The sequence below is a fragment of the Nannobrachium achirus genome, assembly GCF_963921795.1.
Source record: "Nannobrachium achirus genome assembly, chromosome: 12".
In the NCBI taxonomy this organism is placed as follows: Eukaryota; Metazoa; Chordata; class Actinopteri; order Myctophiformes; family Myctophidae; genus Nannobrachium; species Nannobrachium achirus.
The window spans coordinates 30,797,600-30,823,938 of NC_137832.1; the positions used below are offsets into that span (position 1 = coordinate 30,797,600).

General features: G+C 42.3%; 1 protein-coding gene across 1 annotated transcript; it reads right to left on the bottom strand.

The window, feature by feature from the left end:
- Positions 1 to 18,372: 18,372 nt before the first annotated feature.
- On the bottom strand, positions 18,373 to 25,293 carry LOC308295511 (ATP-dependent DNA helicase pif1-like; the record flags this gene model as incomplete). Its single annotated transcript, XM_080738562.1, has 2 exons — positions 18,373 to 18,498; positions 24,019 to 25,293. The coding sequence occupies 2 exons, from the start codon at positions 25,291 to 25,293 to the stop codon at positions 18,373 to 18,375; spliced, it is 1,401 nt and encodes a 466-aa protein (XP_080594688.1).
- Between the last annotated feature and the right edge of the window lie 1,046 nt (positions 25,294 to 26,339).

Consider the following 26,339-nt stretch of genomic DNA (forward strand, 5'->3'; position numbering starts at 1 on the left):
TACGCGTGAACGCGTGAACGCGTGACCAAGTACGCGTTCACACATGCACGCGTGAAACGTAGCATGTAACCTTTACACGAAAACATGTACCTTTACAGGTTCACACGTAGTTTTCATTGGAGAGCTGGCATTGTTGGAGCATCTGATCTGGTCGCATCTGATCTGGTCGCGTCACGTGACTTATAATGGTAAGTCAATGGGAAATATACATGACATGCTCATGTGAGCTGTGCTACGCAGGGAGCCATAATCAAACGCTCCATGAGTGCCAAAACTCTCACGTACGTGTACCTCATACCCCCGAGCGTGACTGAACTTGTGGTGTACTTGGTCACGCGTTCACGCGTAATGGTACGCGGTGCTGCGCAATTCGGTGAGATTAAAGGCATTGAAGGAGCCCCATAGTGTGTGTGTGTGTGTGCGTGCGTGCGTGCGTGCGTGTGTGTGCACATCACCCCCAGCTCCAGTGTCAGTAATAATATCTAAGACATAATTCTGAAAAGATGACTGCCTCTCAAATATCCCTGTAATCTGAAAAGTCGGATTAATTCCTTGCGTAAATTAAAGTTTGAAACATCAGTCACTGCCCCACACTCGCTTTGCTTTAATCCTTCACGAGACGACTCGTTCTGTGTGGAACAGATAGCCAGCAACAGAGGCATACATTACATACTACAACACGCACTTGCTGTTATCCTCTTGAACCCCATTGCCCCCGCCGGCGGGGGCAAAAGGTGTTGACCTCTGAACAGCTGTCAATAAATGTCAATAAATCAATAGAGACCAAATCAAACTACAATTTCATTGGTGATTATTGTTACAGTGGTCCTACAGCATAGTAATCAGCTGCCATTGTACTTTTCATCCATACATTACTCATATTACAATATTATTACTACTTATTGTTACTCGTTTTTATCATTTTTCACCCTATACTTTAACATTACTAATATTACAGCACTACTCTCACTAAAACATCTGTAGAGTTTACATAGTTTGGAATATATTCATACAATTTTGCCTATCAATAGATGACACCTTGGTGAACAATTTCTCTATTCACTATATATGTTTTCAATGAGGTCTTGAGGCTCATTCACTATTCAGAAGGCACATTTTCCATAGGCGGAGGTCTTTTTCAATCATCTTTTCCTAGCTAAATGATCACAGCAGGACAATTTTGTAAGAGAAATGTGATGTTTTACACTGCATTTGTGAATTTTCAGGGGTTAGCTGACATTTGGTGGGACAAGATTAGCCACAATCATTGTAGTTTTGTGTCCACAACTGTTCCAATTTGGGCATACATTTTAGGCGGATTTTTCCCCTGAGGACAAGTTGTAAAACATAGTCGACGAACATACAGTAAATGCCCAAACTTGACCAGCTGTAATGACTTCAGATGGAGGGCGGCGGGGTATGTTTGTGTTCATGAACGACCAAAGTGCATGACTGCGATTGGTTACTCTAGTTCTCGTCCATGGGACACTTATTCATCAACTAACAGCATTCATGTCTGCGATTGACCTTGTACAGTGTTTTGTTCAAACATTTTTGGCGCAGGGCACCCCTGTAAATAGCTTTTTCATCCATGGCACCCCTGAATGACAAATGTTACTTTACATTACAGTACCTTACATGTACTGTACACTATGTCAAGAGGAAAACATGAGAGAATGTCTGTTTCCATTAGGACAGATTAGGACGAAAATAACGTACTTGGCGTTTAACCACTGAAACTCCAGCATCCCTATAACGGGGATAACATTCACCAAAAATAGCCGATCTACAAGCTCACAACGCGTGAGCTTGTAGATCTGCTATTTTTGATGAAGAGACTTGGTGTACTGTAGGCTGAAAAAGATCATCAAGTACAGTGCAACTCAGTTCAGTTTTACTAGTATAAGTGGTTAAATAAGTGATATTGTTAAAGAGGTGGTGCCATAGTTTTGTACTTTTTTCTGTTTTGTATGTGCTCTAATAGACCCCTGGGTGTGGTTATGCAAATATGTCATCCTGTGTATTTTTGGTTTCTTCCTGAAAGCTGAAAGCCTCGGAGTCAAAAGGCCCAATTGAAATACACCGCTTTAGTGACACTAAAATCATCTCCTCCCTTTATTATCATACGGCACCAGCTATGGGCCTGGCTTCAGGTGGGTGGTGCTAAGGTTAAAACAAGGTATACTTAATGAACAAGTGGGTGTGGCCGCATAAAAACATAATTTTAACACTTTTTGTCCACTTTTTTGAAGAAAAAAATAATAATCTTCCTCCTAGTAGGGGGGAATCACAACACCCCGTCTTTAAATTCAGAATATCATCAAAGTATTCTGCAGCACCCACTTTGAGAAACCCTGACCTAGTAGCACACTGGATTAGCGTTGCGCGCGTGCCACACACGCGCACGCACACACACACACACACACACACACACACACACACACACACACACACACACACACACACACACACACACACACACACACACACACACACACACACACACACACACACACACACACACACACAGGGCTGAACGTATGAGATAATGAACAGTGGCATTATGGTCAGAGGAAAACAAACAAGTGCACTGGACCCAACAGGATGTGTTACAGTATGTGATTTACTCCCATCTAACCAAAGACTGATAGAATATATTTAGTAGTCATAGTAAGCCTGGTGATAAAAGTCCTTTATATGAGAATAAAGAGAACAAAGTATTTTGTTGTTTCCATCCGGCAAATTACAAATTGATATTGCACTTTTAAGTCTTTCTGGATAAGAGCATCTGCAAAGTTCCTAAACTGAAAAGGATAAACTATTTAAAAGTAATTAGATACATATTTTAAATACACTTACACGTATTTGAAATACTGCACCTCTTCTAATGTGTGACAGCCTACCAACTATTCCATCCTAATAAGTGATCACTAAGATCAAATGCTATCAACCATATTCATAATATATATTCAGTCTGATATGTATTATTACTAATACTTATTCATATCTACTGCATGTTGTCTGTCCTTAAAGTACCATCCTTGTCTGTCAGTAATACAGTATTATGCTTATGTACAGCAGGGGTAGGCAACCTTAGGCACAGGTGGCAACATTGGCACAGGGGATAGTGATCACTGGCACACTGGTATAAGTGTGTGAGAGAGGATTTTTATTTTAAAATCACATTTTCTCTTATGTGGACAATTAAATTAACTTAATTTACAGCAAATTGCATCCTGCACACAATTCTACTACATTCATTAAAACTCTGCCTGGGGAGGGAGTCGGGGAGATAGGTGGATTATTGCTCTAATGATCGTTGTAACAATGTCCTGCCAATCAAAATATGTCAGAATTCCTGATGGCGTGTCATTAGATGCGGTGCCATGATTTTTCCCCACCCTAAAACATGATCATCAGGTATTATGATTATACTAGGAGGAAGATTTTTTCCAAAAAAATAACTGTACAGAAAGTGTTAAAATTATGTTTTTATATGGCCACACCCACCAATTCATTAAGTATGCCTGGCTGAAGTTATCCACACCCACAGTGTTGGGTGTATGGTAAAGTGGGAGGGGCCGGGTTTATGATGTCATTAACTCAGTGTTTTTTGATCAGGTCTTTTGACTCAGAGGCTTTCAGGAAGTAACCATGGACAAGCATGGCAGGCAATTATGCTAGCTATCAAATGATTATGCTCTCACTTCACTACTAATTTGGAGAGAATAAGGTTACACAAAACATCTTATTTCTGCTGTTGATAAGTGATAATTGAGAAAGTGACACCATTTTTAAGTGACACATGTGTACTACAAAAATATTAGCAGAGCGAGTGATTTGGTTTCTTTTTGATGACTGGAAATATTCTTATTCACAGTGGTAACAGTGAGGAAAAGTGTAAAAATAGCAGTACTGATTTAATATAATCGAGTTTGTAAATGTACTTTTAGAGAGGGAATTAAAGGATGACACGGTCTAAGCTCCACAGGAGCTGACAGCAAATACCCAGTAACAAGTCAGTTGGGAAGTGCCATTGTTAAAGACCAGCTGAAATGAGAAATATGTTTTTCACACTTTTAGAACATATTCGTGGTCATAATGGAGACATAATTAACAATAGATGGCAAGTCTAAACATAATCATTTCCTGTCAAACTAAAATGTAATGTGTCATTACATCAACAGGTCCATATATACATAATCATGAAACATGATTATGCTGTACTGCCATACTGTAGCTATACTCTGGGATGAGGCTGGAGGGGCATCGTCAGTCCTTTGTGCCGTTTGCTATGAGAACATTTAAAGGTGACTCCACAAGTGGTGAAAATGATGTCTCTGGCTTATTTAGGCTTGTTTCTGCAGCAGTAGCAGACTAGAGGTCCACAGTACTGGACTATATGCCCCTTAATTTCTACCGACGGTTAGGCGAGAACGGCAAAAAACTGAAAATGTTCAGTTCTTCATCAACAGGTCCCAACTAGGGATGGACATCGGTATCGGCCAATATCAGAAATCGGCAGGTATCATATCAAACCGGCCAAATCGGTGATCGGCAGGTCACTGACATAAATATGCCAAAATCGGCCAATTGTATCTTGCACTGCACAGCATCATGCTCGGTCCTGTGACGTAAACATTAGCAAGTAGCAGCCAGTCTACTTGGAGGCAGCCTACAGAATACAGATGGTGCTGATTACCTTTGCAATGTAAGGATATATTCCATAATCCTGTGTCAATGTCATCTCCAAAAAGAAGGGGGGAAAAAAGCATGCGTCACCTGCTTTCCTCCTGCCTAGTCCAGACGGTCATATTAGACTGGATATTGTCTGTGATTTTGGATATTGTACTATTGTGATTGATTTGGCATTAGTGTTCTTCTAGCTTATTGGTACTCAAATTGAAGTATGTCTTGTAGGCCTACTTGGCCTGAAACAAAAGGGTATTGGAGCAACCCTATTTCCTAGTTCTTAGCTAAAGAAATCTGTATCGGAAAAATCGGTTTTGGCAGGTCAGACCTTCATAAAACCGGTGGATCGGTATCGGCCAAGAATTTTGCAATCGGTCCATCTCTAGTCCCAACGGCTTTATCGACGGCAAGCACATCTTGCTGAAAAGCTTGTTAGATATGTTTTGATAATCATTAATATTGTTTGTGTGCCATTTTTGTACATGTCAAATAGCCTAATGTTGCAGTAGCCTTAAAGGAGTAGTTCACCCCCAAATGACTTTTTTTCTATTGATTACTCACGCCATGGAGACTTGAGTTCAATAATATTTTCTTGTATTTGTTGCATTCCTGAGACAAAAACGTGATAATAGTAAATGTATCCTCCTTGATTCCGGATGGGGACCCGAATGCATTTGGGTCCCCATCCGGAATCAAGGGGGGCAAATTATTGCAATACATTTTTTGTCTTAGAAATGCGACAAAAAAACAAAAAATATTATTGAATTCAAGTCTTCATGGCGTGAGTAATCAATAGAAAAAAAGTCATTTTGGGGGTGAACTACTCCTTTAAGATATTGAAATGATTACATTTTAATCATGTCTTCACTCTACGTGTTCCATAACATTACTGATTGTCAAACGTCATCCTGGCCTTGTGTCTTTCTGAATGTGTCAACAAAGTACTGGTTATTATGGATTGCGAGACATGGGTCGGGGTGAGCCATGTTACCTTGTCTACCTATATTCTGGAACCAAAGCGCTGTCGCCACTGTATGAACTGTCATAATTAAATTTTACAATTCAGGCATTTAGCAGACGCTTTTAATCCAAAGCAACAATAAGCAGGTAATGCATCAATATAATAATGGTCATCTGTTATTGTGATAACAATTGTCTGATAAAGACGATTGCTGTCCATATTGATGAGCCAAGGCCCTTCTGTATCATGACATCAAGTTTTGGACCTCTCGCTTAACAACATCAAGCCACTGCACGCCTACAATCTTATGGAACATGAACTTTTGCCACTGATATGGATTCATGTGTGAAGATATCAACATGAAAACATCCATGACCTCATCTTGTGATCCGTTATTGTCATCCACTGATTGCCATACGGTATTTGTGTAAACATCCATGTGAAAAGAACACAGCTTTTGTAAATGAGTCAGTTGGAACCAACCATGCGTCTTTAATGCATCTGTATTCAACTTCTGTCCGTTCCTTTGAATACAGTGTCTCACTTCAAAACGGCTGTCCTGAGTCTTATTTCTTGGTATCTTATCTGATCTTATTTATCTATTAAAGCTCCCAACAGCAGCGTGTCGGCAACAGATCCTTTCCGGCGGCAAATCATGGGGAAATCTGTGTGGTTAAGAGCTGGCTTAACAACGCAAGCACAGGACAACGGTAATTGACTCTCTGTGACTTTAATGGAATCGTTACCATTTAATATTTAATCAGTTGTCATCTGTAACATTACCTGTGGTTTGTGCTGATGTCATGACTATAGGCTTACCTTATGACTCCCTTGATTGTATAGCGTGTACGGCTGTATAATTTAATAGCTTATTAAATTAAATATTATCTCTAGTTCTGCATCTGATTTATGATGGCATAGCAGAGTTGTATAAGTCTAAAGTAAAGTCCCAAATTTCAGGTGTTTAGTGGCAGAATGCAAGATCTTTTACTTACTTGAATTAGTGCATCTTCTTTTTTTGTGTCTCCCCCCTTCTCTGCTCCCTCCACTGGCTCCCAGTTACTGCCTGCACAGACTACAGAGTACAAAAGACTGGTGTTGGCCTACAAAGCAACCAAATGTATGGCACCCCCATATCTTCAAAGCCTGATCCCACCCTACAACCCCTCCCGCTCACTCAGATCAGCTAACACAGGCAAGCTGTCAGAACCTTCATTAAAACATTCGGGACAACAACAATGTCCCAGACACTTCCAAACTATGGAATGAACTCCCCATTGCAATTAGAACTGCACACTCACTCCCAATCTCTTCAGACTCCACTTTTGCTGAGCCTCCACCACCTTGCAGGCTTATGTAAATGCTGAAATCATAATGTAATTTATGTAATTTAATTGTTGATCTGGCACCTAGTGTGTACACTGTATAGTTTCAATGTACAGATTGTTGACTTTTTGGGATTTTCTACTGTTGATAGGTTATTGGTTTACTTATGATCCTAGATTACTATTTAGTCAGGAATTCTCACATCAAAATAGATTTAACCATTTATTGCATAAATGGAATATAGTTAATCTTGGCGTTAAAGGGCTCTGCGTTCGGAGATGTTCCCTGAATTTCGTGCATGCTTTTTGAGCATGCTAAGCAAAATCAGGGAACGCTATAAGCAATACCCCCCATAGGGATACAATAGCAGAACAATAGCAATACATTGACATGTAACCTAGTCAGACAATCACAAGTATTTGAGCTTAGCCAGACTGATCGTGCAAAGGTGGAGGCTGGGGTGGAGGAGGAGGATGCAGCGAATGTTCCGAAGCTTCGGAAATCAAGCATAGGTAGAGAAAGCAAGCAAGCCGTATTTAAAGGAGCCTTCCCTATGAGTGAGAGCTTTGATTGGAGAATGGCAGTGTGACGTAATGACCAGCAGATATGAGAATGAGGAATGAGAACAGAGCTGACTGACAGCTGACTACAGCTGGGCGGGGTCGACTCCCATGTCCTGCGTAAACTAACGCTTAAGCTTCAATTTCTTTGCATTTGATGTATTACCTTGTGTTGTCCTTGTAATTCACTCTGGATTAAAAGTGTCTTCTAAATGCCTAAATTGCAGATTGTAAATTGTGTCATTGTCAAATGTCCCACACAGCGTGTAGCCACGACCTTGTCTCTGGTCCCACTTGGAAGAGGCAGGCCTCTGAAGATTATGAGTTGTGCAGTCTGCTCAGGCTCGTCACACTCCCGGGCCACTGATGTACAGTAGCGATGGATATGTGTGGGCCCGGCTGACTCCCACTCCTGCTTCCCAGATGCTGCCAGCCATGCGCTTCTCAGAGAGAACTAAATATCTCTTGTGCTGCCTGCCTTAATTGTTGTATGGGTGGTGGAGTCTGTTTGGCAGGGCTGTTGTCGTGGTAGTGTCAAGTTCATGAAGGATGTGCCAGTTATGTATCTGGACATTCCTTGCCATGTTGATGGTAGCAGCCTCTCACCGGAGGCCGGCCGGGGCAATTCTCGCAAGAACTGGCAGATGGGTGGGCTTCAGGCGGCCGGTTTGCACTAACTTGCAAATAAGTTTGTTTCTTCTTCTGCATTTTCTGCAATGTTATTTCCAAGTGGGAAATTGGTAATTGTACAATTCTTGCTTTTTAGTAAAGTAGCCAAGTCAAGTTGGAGAACGGAGACCACTGCCACAGTCTACAACTCTGCATATTGGATAGATGCTTACCTCAGGTGCCACAGTACCAGCTGGCCTAGGATCAAATCCCACCAGGGCCTGTGTTCTGTTTATGGTTCCATTCTCTGCTTTCCTATCGTCTATCTCAATGAAGAGAACATATAAAGGAGAGTGGACAGCCTATTTTGTTGATAATACAATAGACTGATAGAAAGTGGTACTGTTCAATAAGTAAGTGGTCCAAAACTGTCGGCAAAGTGTACAGTACAGCACATTGGTTTTCAGGTCCTCTTATCTGTGTGCTGATAACTCAAGTCCAGTCCTGATAAAGCAACTAGAAAGTGGTACTGTTCAATAAGTAATTAGGTTGTTGTCCCTTTTTTTACCCTCCTTTCCTTTCCTGAGGACCAGGCTTTGAACGCCTCAGGATACAATTATAGCAATTGGGTCTCAGAGCTGGGGTACAAAACAACTTGTTCAGATGAATCTTGTGTGATTTTCTTTTGAAAATAGTTTTGGAATTTATGTATTATTAATTTCCATCTCTTTCACGGCAGGAGATGAGATAATTACAGCTGTTTTCTCCATGACATTAAGCTGTTTTCTCCATGACATTAACAGATTCTACAATGAAAGTTGCTCTTGGTGCATTACACACCGCAGTACTTGGAAAAAATAAATAAAAAATGACTGATGCGTGATTTGGGAACCTACGGGAGTGGTTGGCAAGCCCCACCCCTGGAAAACCAAACGGCACAACAGGACCGTACGTTGGCTGAATCACGCCTGCTTGAAAGATGAGCTACCTGAATGTTATGGCAGTCAGACCAGCTGTGATAGAATAACGTTAAAAAAAACGAAATCGACAATGTCACTTAACTAGGCTTACGCATAAATTAAAATGTACAACTAAAAAGATTATCCAGAAATGTTCAAACAATAGCAATAGTGAAATTAGCTAAATAACTCTACAAGCTCAAAATGCACCGCATTGCAATACTTTTGAGTATGTTTTTTATTTTGTTTTTATTTACCCCGAATAGATGTGTAGCACTTTTGAATTAGGCTAATTGTTCCTCATTACTTTAATGCCTAGTCCTGGTTTCTAGGAATGGTATTGTTGCATCTCAGAGGCTGTCATGGAGGAATCCACATCGCAGAAGAGGCTTGACTTGAAATTAGATGCAAGCTTGTTCCCCTGACTTCCACCTTCGTTTCCAACATCAATGCACTCAAAGGCTTTTTCTTTTTTCTTTTTTTTTGTATCCTGCAGAGTATCAAATTGTACTTCACAATAGAACCTGTAGTTGTTCATCAGTACTGTCAGAAATCTGCATGCTGTGAAAATGATCCTGGCTGCATGCAACAGCACAACAACCAGAGGTTGTCAGAGCCAGTCTCTCCTTTCCTTCATCCTATCTGGGAAGAGGAAACGTTACACTGACAGGGCTCAAAACACTCACTGACAAGGATGAAAATAAAACAAAAAGGTATTGCAACAAATCCGCTGGCTTCCTCCACATCTTCCCCCCATATGGACTCATTGAGAGTTTGAAGAAACAAGCACAATATGTTATCTAACACAAACTGCTCCACTTTTTCCAGCAGTTTGCCTCAGTGCGACAACAGTCCATTCATATGGATGAAATCTCCCATTGTGCTGAAAGCATAAATAGAAAGCAGTAAAGGAAAACAGGAAAATGAATATATATATGACTAAGACGGGTGATGAAAACCATGGAAAACTATATATGTAAAAAAAAAAAAACATATATTTGGAATACATATAACATACTGGATATGCAAACGTATTTCAGTTTACTGTTGCTATTTTGTCAATCAACTTAACATAAAAGCGAAATTTAACGTATCGATATAAAAAATGAAATATTTTGTTATGTTGTTATAAGAAAAAGCTTTTTAACACAGTAAAGGTCCACTTTGTGTGGGGACCTTTCATTTGGATCGGGAACCCCTATAGGCAACTATACCTTTCAATCCGGGAAGTACAGTATGTACAGTATATAGCACCATAATTTTTGAGCGGTGGTGAACCGCTCCTCAGAGTGGCTTTGTCCGTGTGTGGCTATGTGGCTTTCTATTTGGCTTTGTCCGTAGCATGAATACCTCTGATGTGGTGACCACTGTGGCGCTGTTGTCACACACACACACACACACAGCACACGCGCCACACACACACGAATGCACGCACACACGCACACAGGCGTTTTTGCGCAGCCTCCTCCACTCAGTTCACACAAGTGTGATTTTTCTTTTTTGTAATCTTTGAATAAATATTCAAAGTTTTTCAGAAAACCTAGGTCAGGATTTAGAAGGCGTTTTTAGAGTTGGCCTAAATGGCTTAATCTAATATTGCCTGCTATCACCAGCACAGAAAATAGCCTCCACAATGCTGTACATAGGCCATCTGCTATTCTTGTATAATCACCATACTGACAAAGTCAACCATACAGTGGTTTAAGCCATGCTGTGCATATTTAGCTCCCTTACCAAGTGATAGAAAGAAACGACTAAATCAGAAGCAGCTGATTTGTGGGTACATGCCTGACTGTACACAGCCTCTGACTGTGTATACGCCTCTGAGCGTATAACAGGCTATCATGATTCAGAGCAGCCTTCATTATGCCACTCTCAGCAACGTCCTTTGAACGGGAGGTGTCCTTTGTTTCACGTCAAAAGCTCCCTCAAATAAATATTTGAACCTCCCCGTATCACCATCAAACAAAGTTAGCTCTCATGAGTTATTCAGGTCTGTATCTCTGTGCACTGGTATAGCTGAGATCTTAATAACAGGCAAGCCACCTTTGATGAGACCAGGGCCATAATTGAGTTGGACTGTGTTTTAAGGCCTACATGCTGAACTGCTCACAATAAATCCCTCTCACAAGACGCCGGTGAAATGGAATACATTTATATGCAAATTGGCAAAGCGATGATACTAAGTCGCCAGCAGGTATTAGGGAAATAAGTACATCTTAATGAAATACCTTCTGTTTGCCGGCTGCGGTTTTACATAAAGTTGGTCCCCGTTCGACACAAAGAGGCTGAGGTCTAGACTCAGTGTCGAATGTGCAGTTGAACGACCGTCGTTGAGATTGTTTTCTTTCTCTTCTTTCTTAAAGTAGGGTGACCAGACGTCCCGTTTTACCCGGGACAGTCCCGTTTTCAAGCTACGTGTCCCGGTGTCCCGACAAATATCTCTAAAACACTAATATGTCCCGGTTTTCAACATTCACTACAAAATTGTCCCGGTTTTCGCCAGAATTAAAATAATAGTAGCTGTTTTCAGTGGTTGCATAGACATTTATCATGTTCTTTTCATGAAAACATGCTCACCTAACCAATCAGAAAAAAGGAACAAATTCATTGCGTGTCTGAATTCAACACTGAGCCTGTTTTCAATCACTCACTGCCTGTTTGCAACCCTGCGGTGCGTGTGTGCGCGTGCACGAACGTTAGAGAATGGGCACGCGCGTGTGCGGTAACGTGCGCATTGTTTTTAGGGTCCCAGTTTTAGGCAACAGTGTTTTGCGTCCCGGTTTGAGTGGCTGAAAATATGGTCACCCTATCTTAAAGGACAGTGGGCAGTCTGGGCACTCTATGCGGCATTTTGTTTTCTAATATTGAAACAGTACAGTAAGCCTGCAGGGGGAAGGGTGGCAGAAAGCAGGGGGGCCGGGGACGTATATTAAAAGATAGTCTTCTTTCTTTGTGGAATTCAATCCGTGGATCAGCAGGGGTAGTACATGTGGTTCCAGAGACGAGGGGATTCTTAAACGGCGCTACCTCTGAGCATACAGCATTTGACAAGTTGGATGTGATACCACAGCACTGTGATGCGCCGCCATTTGTGTGCAGCGCATAGGGAGGCGTTAGGCGTAGAACCAGCACATAAGTAACTCATCTTCACGTCTTGAGAAATCCACCCCCTCCTTTTTTTGAATGACGGCGCTTTGTGTGAGCCTCCATTTTTGCTGCACAACACCGTCGTACAACAGAGTATGAATCACTCCTTAGTCCTTACTTTTCACCCCCTCCCCCCCAATCAATATGCAGACAGACTGACAGAGGGAGCTGCCATCTTTGCACCCACTCATGTGTGGCAGAGAGAATCGACGCATATTGTGTGAGCGAGTGCAGAAAGTCTCATCCACAAGTTCCCGGGAGTGAGGGAGCAAGGACTGCTGTAAGGATTGGTGACCAGATGAAGGTAATATCAATCCGTTCACAGACAAGGTGCCAAATCCAACATATTTTTTGCTTATCGTGCTAATTAACCTATCGAGAGTGAGGCTACATCTCTAAATCACCGACCATCTGTTGGAGCGGAGTCTGTGCCCCGGCTGCCTCTTGTGCCCACGTCTGAGCAGACATGCCACCCATCAATCACAATCTGCTGTTACCACCTCACGTTCGCCATTAAGGACTTCCGCACATCCCCACTGCAGTCTAATAAATTATAAGCACCAAAAAAGGAATATATAGCATTATCCACAACAAACCTTATCTCGATCCGTTCCCCTCCCACCTTTCACTCTGTACTTAGTCTGCTCTTTTTACCCTCTACACCAGGGCTACTCAACTTGAGATGGCTCAGGGGCCACTCAGCAAAATTCCAAAGGTCCAAAGGGCCGCAAGCTAAAAATGACGGTCCTATTTTGGACGTTTACATTGATTTTGTACAGTACACAGTCTAATAATTAAGGAAACGCACAGAAAACAGCCACATTTCCATAAGCCAGGCCAAACCTCATTGAACCAAAAGATTGTCATGGATGGAATGATGAAATTGATGACATTTGAATTTTTTATCAAATTAGGCTTTATTCACAAAATGTGAAGTGAAAATGAACAGTTCTGGTTCAACCTTTTTGTAACCTCCCCTGTGTCTGGGTATGCAAAGCTAGTGAACTTTGGCAATGTAAAGGTATGTTTTCTCATGCCACTAACACTCCTTTTCATTAATAGGACAGATTTAAAATAAATAAACGTTTATACTTATTATTCAATCACTCAAACCCCAGCATCCCTATTCTTGGGGGACATAGCCGATCTACAAGCTCACCACAAGATGCATTGTGAGCTTGTAGATCGGCTATTTTTGGTGAAGAGAGTTATTGTATGGAAAAATAACTCAAGTACAGTTCAACTCCCCCTCAGATGCACTGTACTTGTAAAACAGTTTGATGCTTTGAGCTTTGTAAAACACAACAGCTCGTTGGAGGAGATTTGTGTTAATAAGCATAGTTCCTTGGCTGCAGCGCGATCTGTTGGAATGCTTGGACTGTCGGTGCCATAGAGTTATAGTCGGAGCTGACTGGCGGAGTCGCGGAGGGAGAGACAAGCAGCGGAGACAAGGGCTAGGTCTTCATTAGACTGAAACATGACGATCGCGGGATTCGCGGCCGTTCATATCGCACGACCGTCATGCGTCTCCGCTCCAGTGAGCCCGACTGTGGTTGTCTGCTGCAAAATCTCCGCATATTTGTCTGTCTGACTGTCTCGTTGTACTGTAGCTCTAGTGTAGCCGCCTGCATCTCTGCACTGCTACTGCATTCGCTTCCTGACTCTTATCCCTAACTACGGAGTGCACCGAGGGTCAAACATCACCGCGTTTTGCGTTTCGCGTTAACTTTGACAGGCTTAGAAAAATCATATTTTTTTTGGCATGATCATGACGGGCCGCACAGACATGCGGAAAGGGCCGCATGCGGCCCGCGGGCCGCGGGTTGAGTAGCACTGCTCTACACCAAACCTCTTTGCCGAAAATAGACGATCTACAAGCTATGAGCTTGTAGATCTGCTATTTTTGGCTAAAGTTATCAGAATGTAGGGTTCAAGTGGTTAATATCAAAAAGGAGCAAAAAAAAGTTTCTATAACTCAAAGATTGGGAGGCCCCCCTGTAGTAACTCTGGGGACCCCCTAGAGGTCCCGGACGGCCGAAACCCCTGCACTATAGCTAGAATGAAGGCACGCTGAAACGTGATGTAGATCTTAACAGTTTTTACAGAAATGTTTGACTTAAAATGTTTGAAATATGTAATCATAAGATTTCAAAATGTTTTTGTTTGGAACAATTAAAGATCCCCATTTCTGTTCCTTTCGGAGTTAAGTTTCGGAGTAAAGTTTCCATCTTTGGTATTGCCAGTGGTGGAAAAAGCACTCATATTTTTTACTTAAGTAAAAGTATCAATACTGCAATATAGAAATACTCTATTACAAGTAAAAGTCCGGAATTCAAAATGTACGTGAGTAAAAGTTTGGAAGTGTTGGCATCAAAATGTACTTAAAGTACCAAAAGTAAAAGTACAAAATGTTTAAAAACAGCAGATCTACAAGCTCACAACACGTCGCGGTGCGACGCGTTGTGAGCTTGCAGATCGGCTATTTTCAAATAGCGTAGGTATAAAATAGGGCTAAAGTGGTTAATGTATGTTTTATAATATTATAATTTAATATCTGCAAAGTAACTAGTAACCAAAGTTTAAAAAAAAACTTAGAGTAAAAGTACAATATTTGGATCCGAGATGTAGTGGAGTAGAAGTAAAAGTATTGGAAATTGGAAATACTCAAGTAAAGTACAAATACCTCAAAACTGTACTGTACAGCACTTAAAGGGCCTACACCATGCTTTTAAAACTATATTTTTTGTATAAATATATGCTCAAAATTGAGTCTTAGACAGGTTTTAACCCTCAACAAACACTCTGACCATTCTTTTTGTTTGTTCTAGCTCTACTATAATGAGGCTCTCCAGCTGCAATACCAAAACGGCCTCTGTTTGCTCAGGGGCGCATCTAGTGGGGTTTTTCCAGAAAAAAAAGAAGTTTTTTGAAAAAAAAAGAAGTTTTTGAAAAAGTGTTTTAAAAAAAAAAGTTTTTGAAAAAAAAAAAGTTTTTTGAAAAAAAAGTTTTTTGAAAAAAAAAGTTTTTGAAAAAAAGTTTTTTGAAAAAAAAAGTTTTTGAAAAAAAAAAGTTTTTTGAAAAAAAAAATTGAAAAAAAAAAAGTTTTGAAACATTTTTTTTTGAATTTTTGACTTTTTGACAGTTTTTTTTTTTTACTCTGAAAAAAAAAACGGGAAACGCGTGTGACGTCACATGCGTCAACTCTCAGAACAGCACTGTTCTGAGAACCCGTGGAAAGCTTTTCATCTCTGTCTTCCCAAAACCAGAGAAAGACACAATGTACAGAAATAGGACTTTGTGAGGATAGAAGGTGCCAGTGGGACCCCAAAAAAAGGTTTTAAAATAGAAAAAGTGAAAATTCATGGTGTAGGTCCTTTAAGTAAATGGCTAATTAGTTACTTTACAACACTTTACAACTTTACAACACTGGGTATTGCAGCTGGACCCAAAAAGCCATGTTTAGCCATAGACGCAGAGGAAAGCAGAGCTCTCCATTGCTGCAATGAATTTCCAATCATTGAGGCAGAGTATTATTTTCCTCTTTATTAGAGCTTATGTGTGTCCTGTGATCCTAAATAATCAGGGCTCATCAACATGTGTCCGTGGCAAAGACTCATCCTTGTCCTTGGCACATTTTAGATATTCAGTTTACACACCATTATAATGTTCTTATTTTGATCATAATCCGCTATTACTGAATGTCAAGCCTCCAGGTTTTCTTCAGAATATTTATGACACTGATTTACTGACACTATGGCACATTAGGAGTCGGTCTGAAAAGTCACCTACGGTGTCTGTGGCAAAAATTAAAATTTTGTCAAAAATGTCTACCACAAGCCAACATGGCGATGACTCCTGTAAATAATGCACATGCAGGATGAACATCTGAGTGTTCAGTACATTCCAGCTTAATTATGTTTTGGGCATTTAACATTGGAACGTTACAAAATGTCTGTTTGCCTTTTAGGCTTTGTAAACGGAAATTGCACACGGCACATATGACAATTAATTCAAGAAATGAAATCATTAGATACTTTCAAAATATAAAAGCAGTGGAATCTCACAACGTGACCGTGTCACGTTGAAAGCTGTTGTGAGCTTGTAGACGTGCCATTTCTGGAAAATCTTTCAAAATGTATAAAAAAATTTCAACATAACCGGTTTATGTTTCAGATCTTTTTAAACTACATGTTCCATCGAGATCACTGACGTCAGCTGTAGGGTTGCCACCTTTCAGAAATTGAAATAAGGAACACCTCTTCCGGGCACGCGGTGCGTGCGTTCTGTGCGTTCCGTGCGCGTGGCACAGCCGCCGGCCGGCGAAGAAATGCAGTCCCAAACCCATGAAATGCATAGAATAGTTATAACTATAACACACAACATGATATAACCTATATTGTATTTTTGCTATGTTTGATTTGTTCTTTTCTTATTTAAATAAAAAATGAGAACTTCCCCATAGGGGTGCTGTAACACCTGCAGCATCCCTAGTTCCCATGCTGTTCCCATGCTCCTGCACAGTGACCACTGTGCCAAAAAATCACATTTGTAACGGACCCATAGTGGGGGTTTTCTAGGCTTTTTATTTTGAAGGGGTTTTCTGTGCAAATGTCAGATTCAAAGACTTATTTTGAAGCCTGCAGGAACTCAGCAGCCAACAAGTGTGCTGATTAAGGGAATTGAGTTCACCTGGTGCCAGTTTGTGGGTGCATGGCAGCAAACCTACAAAATGGCCTCTGTGGTAGAGGGGCGAGGAATGGCAGTCAGATTAAACTGTTTTGATACAGACTACGGCACAGACGGTCCTGGAAGGATGGACAAATGCACAAGGCCTTTTAAATGCCATGAACATTGAGACGGACACGGTCACTCAATAGCGCCTAGCTGGAAGGGTCACAAGGTATATTTGCATACATGTTTTGTTTTCTTGTTGACCTTATGCTATATTATGCTATATTGGGTTTTATTGTTATTTTGTTATGTTGGGCTGGTAATGTGGTTTAGGACGCATGGTAGTTTTATTGGTATTGGAATATGTTTTATTCATGATATGTATGGGAAATTTGTCTTCTAATTATTCTGAATTCATATGAAATTTGCAAATATATTTGAACATGTGATGCTTATTGATTGACTTTTGGTTTATGTATTGTTTTTCAGTTTTCACGTTGATTATTAAAGAATTCAAAATCATCAGTCGAGCTTCAACTCTTTCATGTCCAGCTGGGTCCGCTACAACATTCACTTTGTCTTTCAGCAGTGTGCTGTGGAGATGCGTGGAAGCAAAGAAAGTCATCACAGTTTGATTTGATCATTGCTTTAGTCAATTATGAAGGGATTTTAAAAATTAAAACGTCTCCATGTTGCTTGGAAAACTACTTCGCAGAGAAACCGTGGCCTTTGCGATTCGCTAATCGCGGGATTTCACATCGCGATTTCGGTTTGAAAACGATTAACCATGGAGCACTAATTCTTTTCTGCTTTTAAAGCGTGCGGTGTGCATCTGCCTGGTGGAAGGAGGAAGTTCAGTGATCACTGACTGTAACTAGGTAACGGTGATTGACAGCGACATGCAGCGCATTATGCAGACAGGGGCCGGGCAGCCCGGGCAGAGAGGAGAGGAGAGGACGAGGCAGAGCGCAGAGACTGCGAGCCTCTCTCTCCTTTTGCTGTCTTTCCCTGTGTTTTATTTCATTCATTATTGTTAAATGCTGTGTTGAGGTTTGTGTGACAGGCCTTTATGGGGCATTTGGTTAAATACGGAACAAACCGCGTTCCGTATTGGTTCAATACGGAACGCATCTTTTAATTGTCCAATACGGAACGATTCCGTATTATACGGTACGGGTGGCAACCCTAGTCAGCTGACCAATTGTTGCTTGTCGTCCCTCAAGGCGAGGTTTATACAAAGAGGGCGGCGAGCCTTTTCAGTCATAGCGCCCGCATATGCACGCTATCCGCATATGCTCTGGGTTAGCAAGTTTCATTGAAATTAATCGTTGGCCATGTTTCAAGGCCGCATCCTTTTTCCTTTATATGGCAGGCCTGCTCTTGCTTCTCTCTATGTATAGATTTTTATTCCTCCCATCTTTGACACATCCTCCCCTACATCCCCTCATCGAGTCAGGAGTTTGGAGAGATCACAAGTGTCTAAGAATTGACAAGGAAGCATAGCCAGTGCCCCGCTGAGCCCAGCTGCCCTCTCCTTCTCAAACAGGCAGAGGACACACTCTATGATGAGCTAGCAAAGATGAGGAGCACGTTCAGCCACAGACTCATCGCTCCTTGGCACACCACAACGTGCCTTGGCCAATGAGTCCTTTTGACTTTTGACTTCTGACTACAGACTCCTGCATGGATTCTGGCAATGGACTACTAGGATGCATGTTGCAGAATGCTGACAAAATGCCTGTTAAGGAGAACTGTTCAGAGACTGTACATACAGTGCATGCACTAATACACTCTGTTGATATGTTGCAGCCGGTGATGTTGACCTGCTTTCAAAGTAGTCCTGGGATCCACAAGTGAGCTTTAGATCATGGGTCTTCAACAGGGGGTCCTCCAAATCTTCCAATCCTTTTTATGTTAACAACTTAGAACCCTAGTGTCCATATTCTGAGAACTGTAGCAAAAAATAGCAGATCTAGAAGCGTTGTGAGCTTGTAGATCGGCTATTTTCGGCAAAGAGGTTTGGTGTAGAGGGGGAAAAAGAGCAGACTAAGTACGGAGTAAAAGGTCAAGTTTATTAGGTAATGACGGCTCAAGTGGTTAAATATCTGAAAACACAAATTGACATGAATCCAAAATACACTGATGATTGGGCAGTCAAACGATGAAACTACAGTATAATGGAATCTATGAAAAGGTTGTGAGGTCCCTGCTTTATCTCTCTCTCAACTAAGGGGTCCTTGGCCTGAAAATATTGAAGACCCCTGCTTTAGAAAGTAAGATTAAGGTCACAATGCATTTACTGGTTAACACATTCACCGCCATTAGGTAGATCTAGGTTATGTCCTGTTACAACGGTCCCCTTTATATCGGGTTCTTTTTCCAGCTTGTTTTTTGTGGTTTTTGTTTACATCCTGGCCACAGTGCGTTTCTGTAGCCGGTGATAATAAGGTAAAAACTCTGAAAAACCTAGCAGTGGCGGATTGGTTAATGAATTAATTAATTATAGTATTATAGTATACTGTATATAATATTTCAAGTGGATCTCAGGGGAAATGAGAGGGCACCAGGTGCCCACTACCCAATGAAATATGCTTTTTTCCCCGACAAATTGTAATGTTTACTCATATTTGATCTTCTATGTTAATATTCATGTAGGTTAAAAATGCATCTGACATTTTTACAAATTAAATTGATTTAAGCTGCTTGTGAAGTCAGGCGGCACTTCAGGGCTCCAGACTTAAATTGATTGCACTGGTGTGCCTACCTTTTTCATTTAGGTGCAGTAGCATATAATTTAGGTGCACCCAAACATCTTCACCACATTAATACATTTTATATATTTGGAGAGAAAAAAACAGACACAGACCTGCTAAATGTCAGTCGACCGGTGCAAGCAATTAAAATGTTAAGTCGCACTTGATTGATGTTTGGGCGCATGTGCCACCACAATCGTCGCACTGTGGAGCCTTGCCCTTGGTATGTTATTTAAATCAACTGAATGAAATAGGCAGCTCCATTGGAATAGGTCTCAACTCAATTATGAATTTAAAGACGTAGTCGTAGTGGAATAAAAAAAATATATTTTCACACTTTTAGAGTATATGCGTGGTGATAATATGGCCATACCTAACACTAACAGTAATGGCAAAAAAAGTAAAAAAAGATCTTGTGTTTGTGTATTATAACAAGACAAGTACAGCCCCAAAACAAAAACGTAATGCGTGATGACGTAGATAATGAATAATTCACAAGGTCAGAATGACTGACAGGTGCCTGTGTCAATCAACTCCTTTTATCTATTTATTTTATTACCCATGATTTTGTAACCCATTTTTTTAACCAGTGCCAATTGCCGAAGCCGTAATCCTGGGCTCTGCTCTCCTTCTGACAACCTGGGGAGGGCCTCAAACTGAGCTCGCGCTTCCTTCAGTGCATGAGAAGTGAGCAGGCCGCAACTTATCACCTGACGGGGGAGCTTCCCCGGTTGGACGTGGCGTGTGGAAGGAACACGTTATTCCCATGAGTTAAAGTCGAGCTGAATGCTTGAAAGTCTTACACTCGCTCCACTTCCTTATGGTGACGCAGTTCCTCGTGAAACAGTGCAGAGTCCAAAAAGGAGGGACATTGCGCTCGAAGGGATGTGATTTGACGGTCAAAAAGTAGGCAGGCCATAACTCATTGAAGACATTAACATGTAAAGACGGGTTGGCTGATGATTGGCGCTCAGTATCACAGCGTTGCGCTATAGACTGACAAGGCAGCGGCTACAGAAACAAATTTGTGTTCATAAGACATCAGATGTCGGCCGGCTGAACCAGATGCAAGGCAGCACAACAGACAGGCTCTTGATTGACACAGGCACCTGTCAGTCATTCTTTTTTTTTTTTTTTTTTTTTTTTTTTTATCCCACGATTTTTGTAACCCATTTTTTTCACCCGGTGCCAATTGCCTAAGCTGTGATCCTGGGCTCTACTCTCCCTCTGCCAACCTGGGGAGGGCCCCGAACTGAGCTCATGCTTCCTTCAATGCATGATGAGTGAGCAGGCCGCTTCTTATCACCTGACAGGGGGAGCTTCCCCGGTTGGACGTAGCGCGTGGAAGGAACACGTTATTCCAACCAGTTCCATTCCCCTCCATCAGGCGCCCCGGCTGGCCAGGGGGAGGCTTTATAGAGACCAGGATTACTGCATGTTTTTGTGAGGGTATCTACCCTAGGAGACACGGGGAGAACATGCAAACTCCACACAGAAAGGCCCTTTTGCCAACCCCACCTAGGGTGTGGGCACTGATGACACGGAGGAGGGAACACGCCCCCAGCACCCACAGTTCCTGTCAGTCATTCTGACCTCGTGAATTATGAAATAGACTTGATGTTCGTCATCAAGGGCACTAATTGTTTCATTATAATATACAAACACTCGAATGTTTCACTTTTTTGGCATCCACTGTTAGGTATGGCCATATTATCACTACAGATATGCTCTTAAAGTGTGAAAAACGTATCTTTGATTTCACTGCATCTTTAACTGGTTGCCATGGTTACCAGGTGAACAGGTGCCACGGTAGCGGCTGATGAGGGAGAACACTACATATCCCATGATGCAACTCGGCCACCAGCATCATGGAGCGTCTATTCTCCATAGGCTCCTACTCATTGCTGATGCAAAGGAAAAAAGTTAAAGGAAAAATCTTTGAAGTGAGCGGTGGACCCCCCCCCCCCCCCCCCCTCCTTCCCTTCCTCCGTGGGGACTAAAAGTGTGTGTGTGTGTGTGTGTGTGTGTGTGTGTGTGTGTGTGTGTGTGTGTGTGTGTGTGTGTGTGTGTGTGTGTGTGTGTGTGTGTGTGTGTTCGTGTTCAACAGCGCCACTGGTCACCCAGCGGTATTGCAGCTCATGCTACAGACAAAGTTACAACGTTACATACGTGTACATAGTTACCTACACAAGCAGTGATGCATAGGAGACAGTGTACCACCGCTCCAAAATCGTTCACATATATTCTGACTTATCCCTCTTCTCTGACCCTGACGCTGTCCATGGTGCTGAATGGTGCATAACATAGAGAAGGGCAATTATTGCTTTTCACATGTAGCCCACGAAACGTTAGTGTAGAAGGATGATACTGCATTTGAAAGCTTGAATTGTCTCAATAAATGTATGCTCACCTCTTGTGTTTCACTATTAATCTATTAATGAGATGTTAAATTCAGCACATTTTGCTTCACACCGTTGTTCGTTGTTTTATTTACAAGATGGTTTGGCTGCCAATAATGTTTGTATCCGTGTCTTGGAGAATTCTAGTTGAAAATGTTCAAACGATAATGCAATTTATCAAGTGAGACTGCTGTACCTTTGCTATCTATAGCATGTCAGAATGTTGCTTTTCTTGTCCATTGTTGATTAGTTATCTTTAATCCTGTTGTTAGAAACTATCAAGGTCTTGACCCCTCGCAGCTTTCAACTTGTGACAGTCCATGTTGGCTTGAATCCCAGAATCGTCACGTTGCGTCTATATATTCTCTCTTACATCTGATGCTCTGATTGCGATTTTTGGGGCCATACTGATCACCGATCAACTGGAATCCGTATCTGCCGATACCGACATTCCCATCAAATCCATAAATTCTTCTATGTATTGTGTTAATGTAGCAGCATTATATTTAACTAGAAGCTGAGCGTCTAGTCGGCGACCTGGCCAACTCGGAACAATGTAAATAGGGAATGAATGCCCTGCCCTTTAATGCAAACCCCATTATACCTGTTTTCATAGGACCCGTTTTGACCATCTGTCTGCCTGTGTCCATTTATGCCCATATATGGAGATATCTGTATCTGTCTGTCTGTCTGTCTGTCGGCGTCCATTTTATGTCCATATATGGAGATCACTGCAGTTATAGTTCTGGGTCCATTTTATGCCCATATATGGAGATATCTGTCTATCTGCGTCCATTTTATGCCCATATATGGAGTATCTGTCTGTGCCTCCAACTGTGTTGCAGACACAGTGCCGGTTCCCCCTTTAATGCAAACCTCATTATACCTGTTGTCATAGGACCCGTTTTGAACATCTGTTTGCCTGTGTCCATTTATGCCCATATATGGAGATATCTGTATTCCAGCCAGCAAATTGGTACTGTGGGAGCCAACACACGGGCACCGGCCGCGAGGACGTCCCACAAAAACATACGTGGACATACTCAAGGAAGACGTAGGGACACAGAACACCAATGAGCTGGCCAGATGTATGGAGAACCGAGATGACTGGAAACAACGATGGAGGGCTCGTCTGAGGACGACCTAGATAGATAGTATCTGTCTGTCTGCGTCCATTTTATGCCCATATATGCAGATCTTTGACCATCTGTTTGCCTCTGTCCATTTATGTCCATATATGGAGATATCTGTATCTGTCTGTCTGCAATCCATTTTATGCCCATATATGGGGGCATTCATTTTATGCCCATATATGGAGAACGCGCGTGCCCGTGGGACGAACGGTTCTCGAGATACGCGGATTACATACATACATACACACTCACAGAGATTTTTTGTTGACTCATGTGGCGTACGTAATGTATCTGCGTCCATTTTATGCCCATATATGGAGTATCTGTCTGTGCCTCCAACTGTGTTGCAGACACAGTGCCGGTTCCCCCTTTAATGCAAACCTCATTATACCTGTTGTCATAGGACCCGTTTTGAACATCTGTTTGCCTGTGTCCATTTATGCCCATATATGGAGTTATCTGTATCTGTCTGTCTGCATCTATTTCATGCCCATATATGGAGATCTCTGTATCTGTTTGTCTGTGTCCCTTTATGCCCATTATGGAGATCTCTGTATCTGTCTGTGCCTCCGACTGTGCATCTGTTTGCCTGTGTCCATTTATGCCCATATATGGAGATATCTGTATCTGTCTTTTTGCGTCCATTTTATGCCCATATATGGGGATCTTTGACCATCTGTTTGCCTGTGTCCATATACATTTATATTGTCAGGACCTCAGGAAAGACAACATTGTTGAGAAAGTGGCGCTTTTTTTTTGTTTCTTCATCTTGAGCAAGAATACGCAGCCTGCTTGCTTTGCCAACCCTGCTGGCTGCCACGTAGAACTGGCCATGGCTGAAGAAGTCTCCAGTGCAGTAGATCCCAACTCTGTGCAGTGTCTGGCCCTGAGACTTATTCACAGTCATGGCGAAGCAGGATCTGATTGGAAACTGGCGGCGGCGCAGGGTGAATGGGAAGGTGTTCTCGGATGGGCACATGGTGATACGTGGAATGAGGAGTGTGCGTCCCGCATTGACGCCAACCACAGATCTTACAATCAGGAGATGAGGCAGGATCTGATCAATGATGTACCTTGATCCATTGCAGTGTCCATTGTGCTGGTCAAAGTTTCTAAGTAACATGATCAACATGCCCACCTTTAGAGTGATTCGATGGGGCGGCATACCAGATGGGCAAAGGGTATTTAGCAACTCAGGTGGGAACACATAGTTACCCTCAGGCTCTGCAGTATCCACACTGCAACAAACATGCTCCTCTCCTGGAAACATCTTTGTCATGTATTCGTTGACCATGTCAACTTCAGCGTTGGTTGGGCACAGTATGACACGCTGACATAGCCACTCAGGGTTGGCTATGTTGTTTTGAATGTCCTTATACACCCAACTGACCATGTCGTCAAGTGTTTCCCCTGAAAGTGTGAGCGATTGATCGAGCTCAATAGCAAATTCACCCTCCTCGGGTTTAACAGGAAGCTTTCCCTCCCCAAGGTCCAGCAGGAATTTGGCAAAACGTTCTTTCTCGTCATGGTCATCTCCAGCAGCGTGTGTGATCCTCATGTTTTGAGTCAGCCGAAGAATCTTGACTTTCTTCCACAGGTAGGACCACTTCAAACACCTCCCCACTATGTCAAGACGTGAACCATGTGGCACAACGGTAAGTATCTGTCTCCAGTCACCACTGAATACCATTGTGATGCCCCCGAATGGATCCTTCGAGTTGCGCAGATGCTGGAATGTCCGATCTGCTGCTTCCAATGCACGGCGATCCATCATTGAGACTTCATCAACCACCATGACATGTGTCATTCTGATCAGTTTTGCAGTGTCATCGTTTTCGCTGATGTTGCACATGGAGTCATCGGTGAGAATGAGAGGGCACTTGGTCCTGCTATGAAAAGTGGTTCCTTTAGGCAGCAAGGTAGCTGCAATGCCACTTGCTGCTGTTGCCAGAGCTACTTTGCCTTGTGCTCTAAGTTTATGTAGGATGAAAGACAATGTGAATGTTTTCCCAGTTCCACCACTTGCATCAACTGCGATCATCTGTAGGTTGTCCGGGTCCAAATATATATCTGCGTCCATTTTATTTTATGCCCATATGCCCATATATGTTGATCTCTGTATCTGCCCATATGCCCATTCTCTGTGTCCCTTTATCTGCCTGCAGTGATGTCACAATGACTCAGCTTAGGCCCCTGTATCATTCTCTGTGTCCCTTTATCTGCCTGCAGTGATGTCACAATGCGTCCATTTTATTTTATGCCCATATGCCCATATATGGAGATCTCTGTATCTGCCCATATGCCCATTCTCTGTGTCCCTTTTATGCCCATATATCTGTCTGTGTCTCTTTTATGCCCATATACGGAGATATCTGTCGGGTCGAGGCAAGGCCCCTGTATTGCCCATACTCTGTATCTGCCCATATGCCCATTCTCTGTGTCCCTTTATCTGCCTGCAGTGATGTCACAATGACTCAGCTTAGGCCCCTGTATCATTCTCTGTGTCCCTTTATCTGCCTGCAGTGATGTCACAATGACTCAGCTTAGGCCCCTGTATCTGCCTGCAGTGATGTCACAATGACTCAGCGCTTGTGCCCGGCACTGCAGTGATGTCACAATGGGTCAGCGCTTGCGCCGATTTTGCGCCAATTTCCGCATAAGGAGATTCCGAACGTTTCGCGCCGGTTAGGGAAAACCGCGCGCCGGGTCGGGTCGAGGCGCGGCACTGCACTCCGTGCCGCGGTGGGGAACGCGCGTGCCGAATCTGAAGCCGGTGGGACGAACGGTTCTTGAGATACGCGGATTACAGACAGACACACACGCAGACAGACAGAGATTTCTCGCATTTATAGATAGATGATTCTTCTTACAAAACATAGACATTGTATATCAAGTATAAAAATTAGGAGATTGCAGGCTGAGGTCCTTTAGTATCCAATTCAACTTGTAGGAGTTGAAGCTGAGTTTACACTCAGTCCCACAGATAAATATTGTGAAAATGGCTGATCTAGCTTGTAGATCGGCAAAGCTGATAGTCAAAGCCGATACCGATCAAAGCCGATAGAGGCATTATCAGCCGATCGCAATCACTCACCGATGAATCGTCACATCTCTACTTGCATGTAT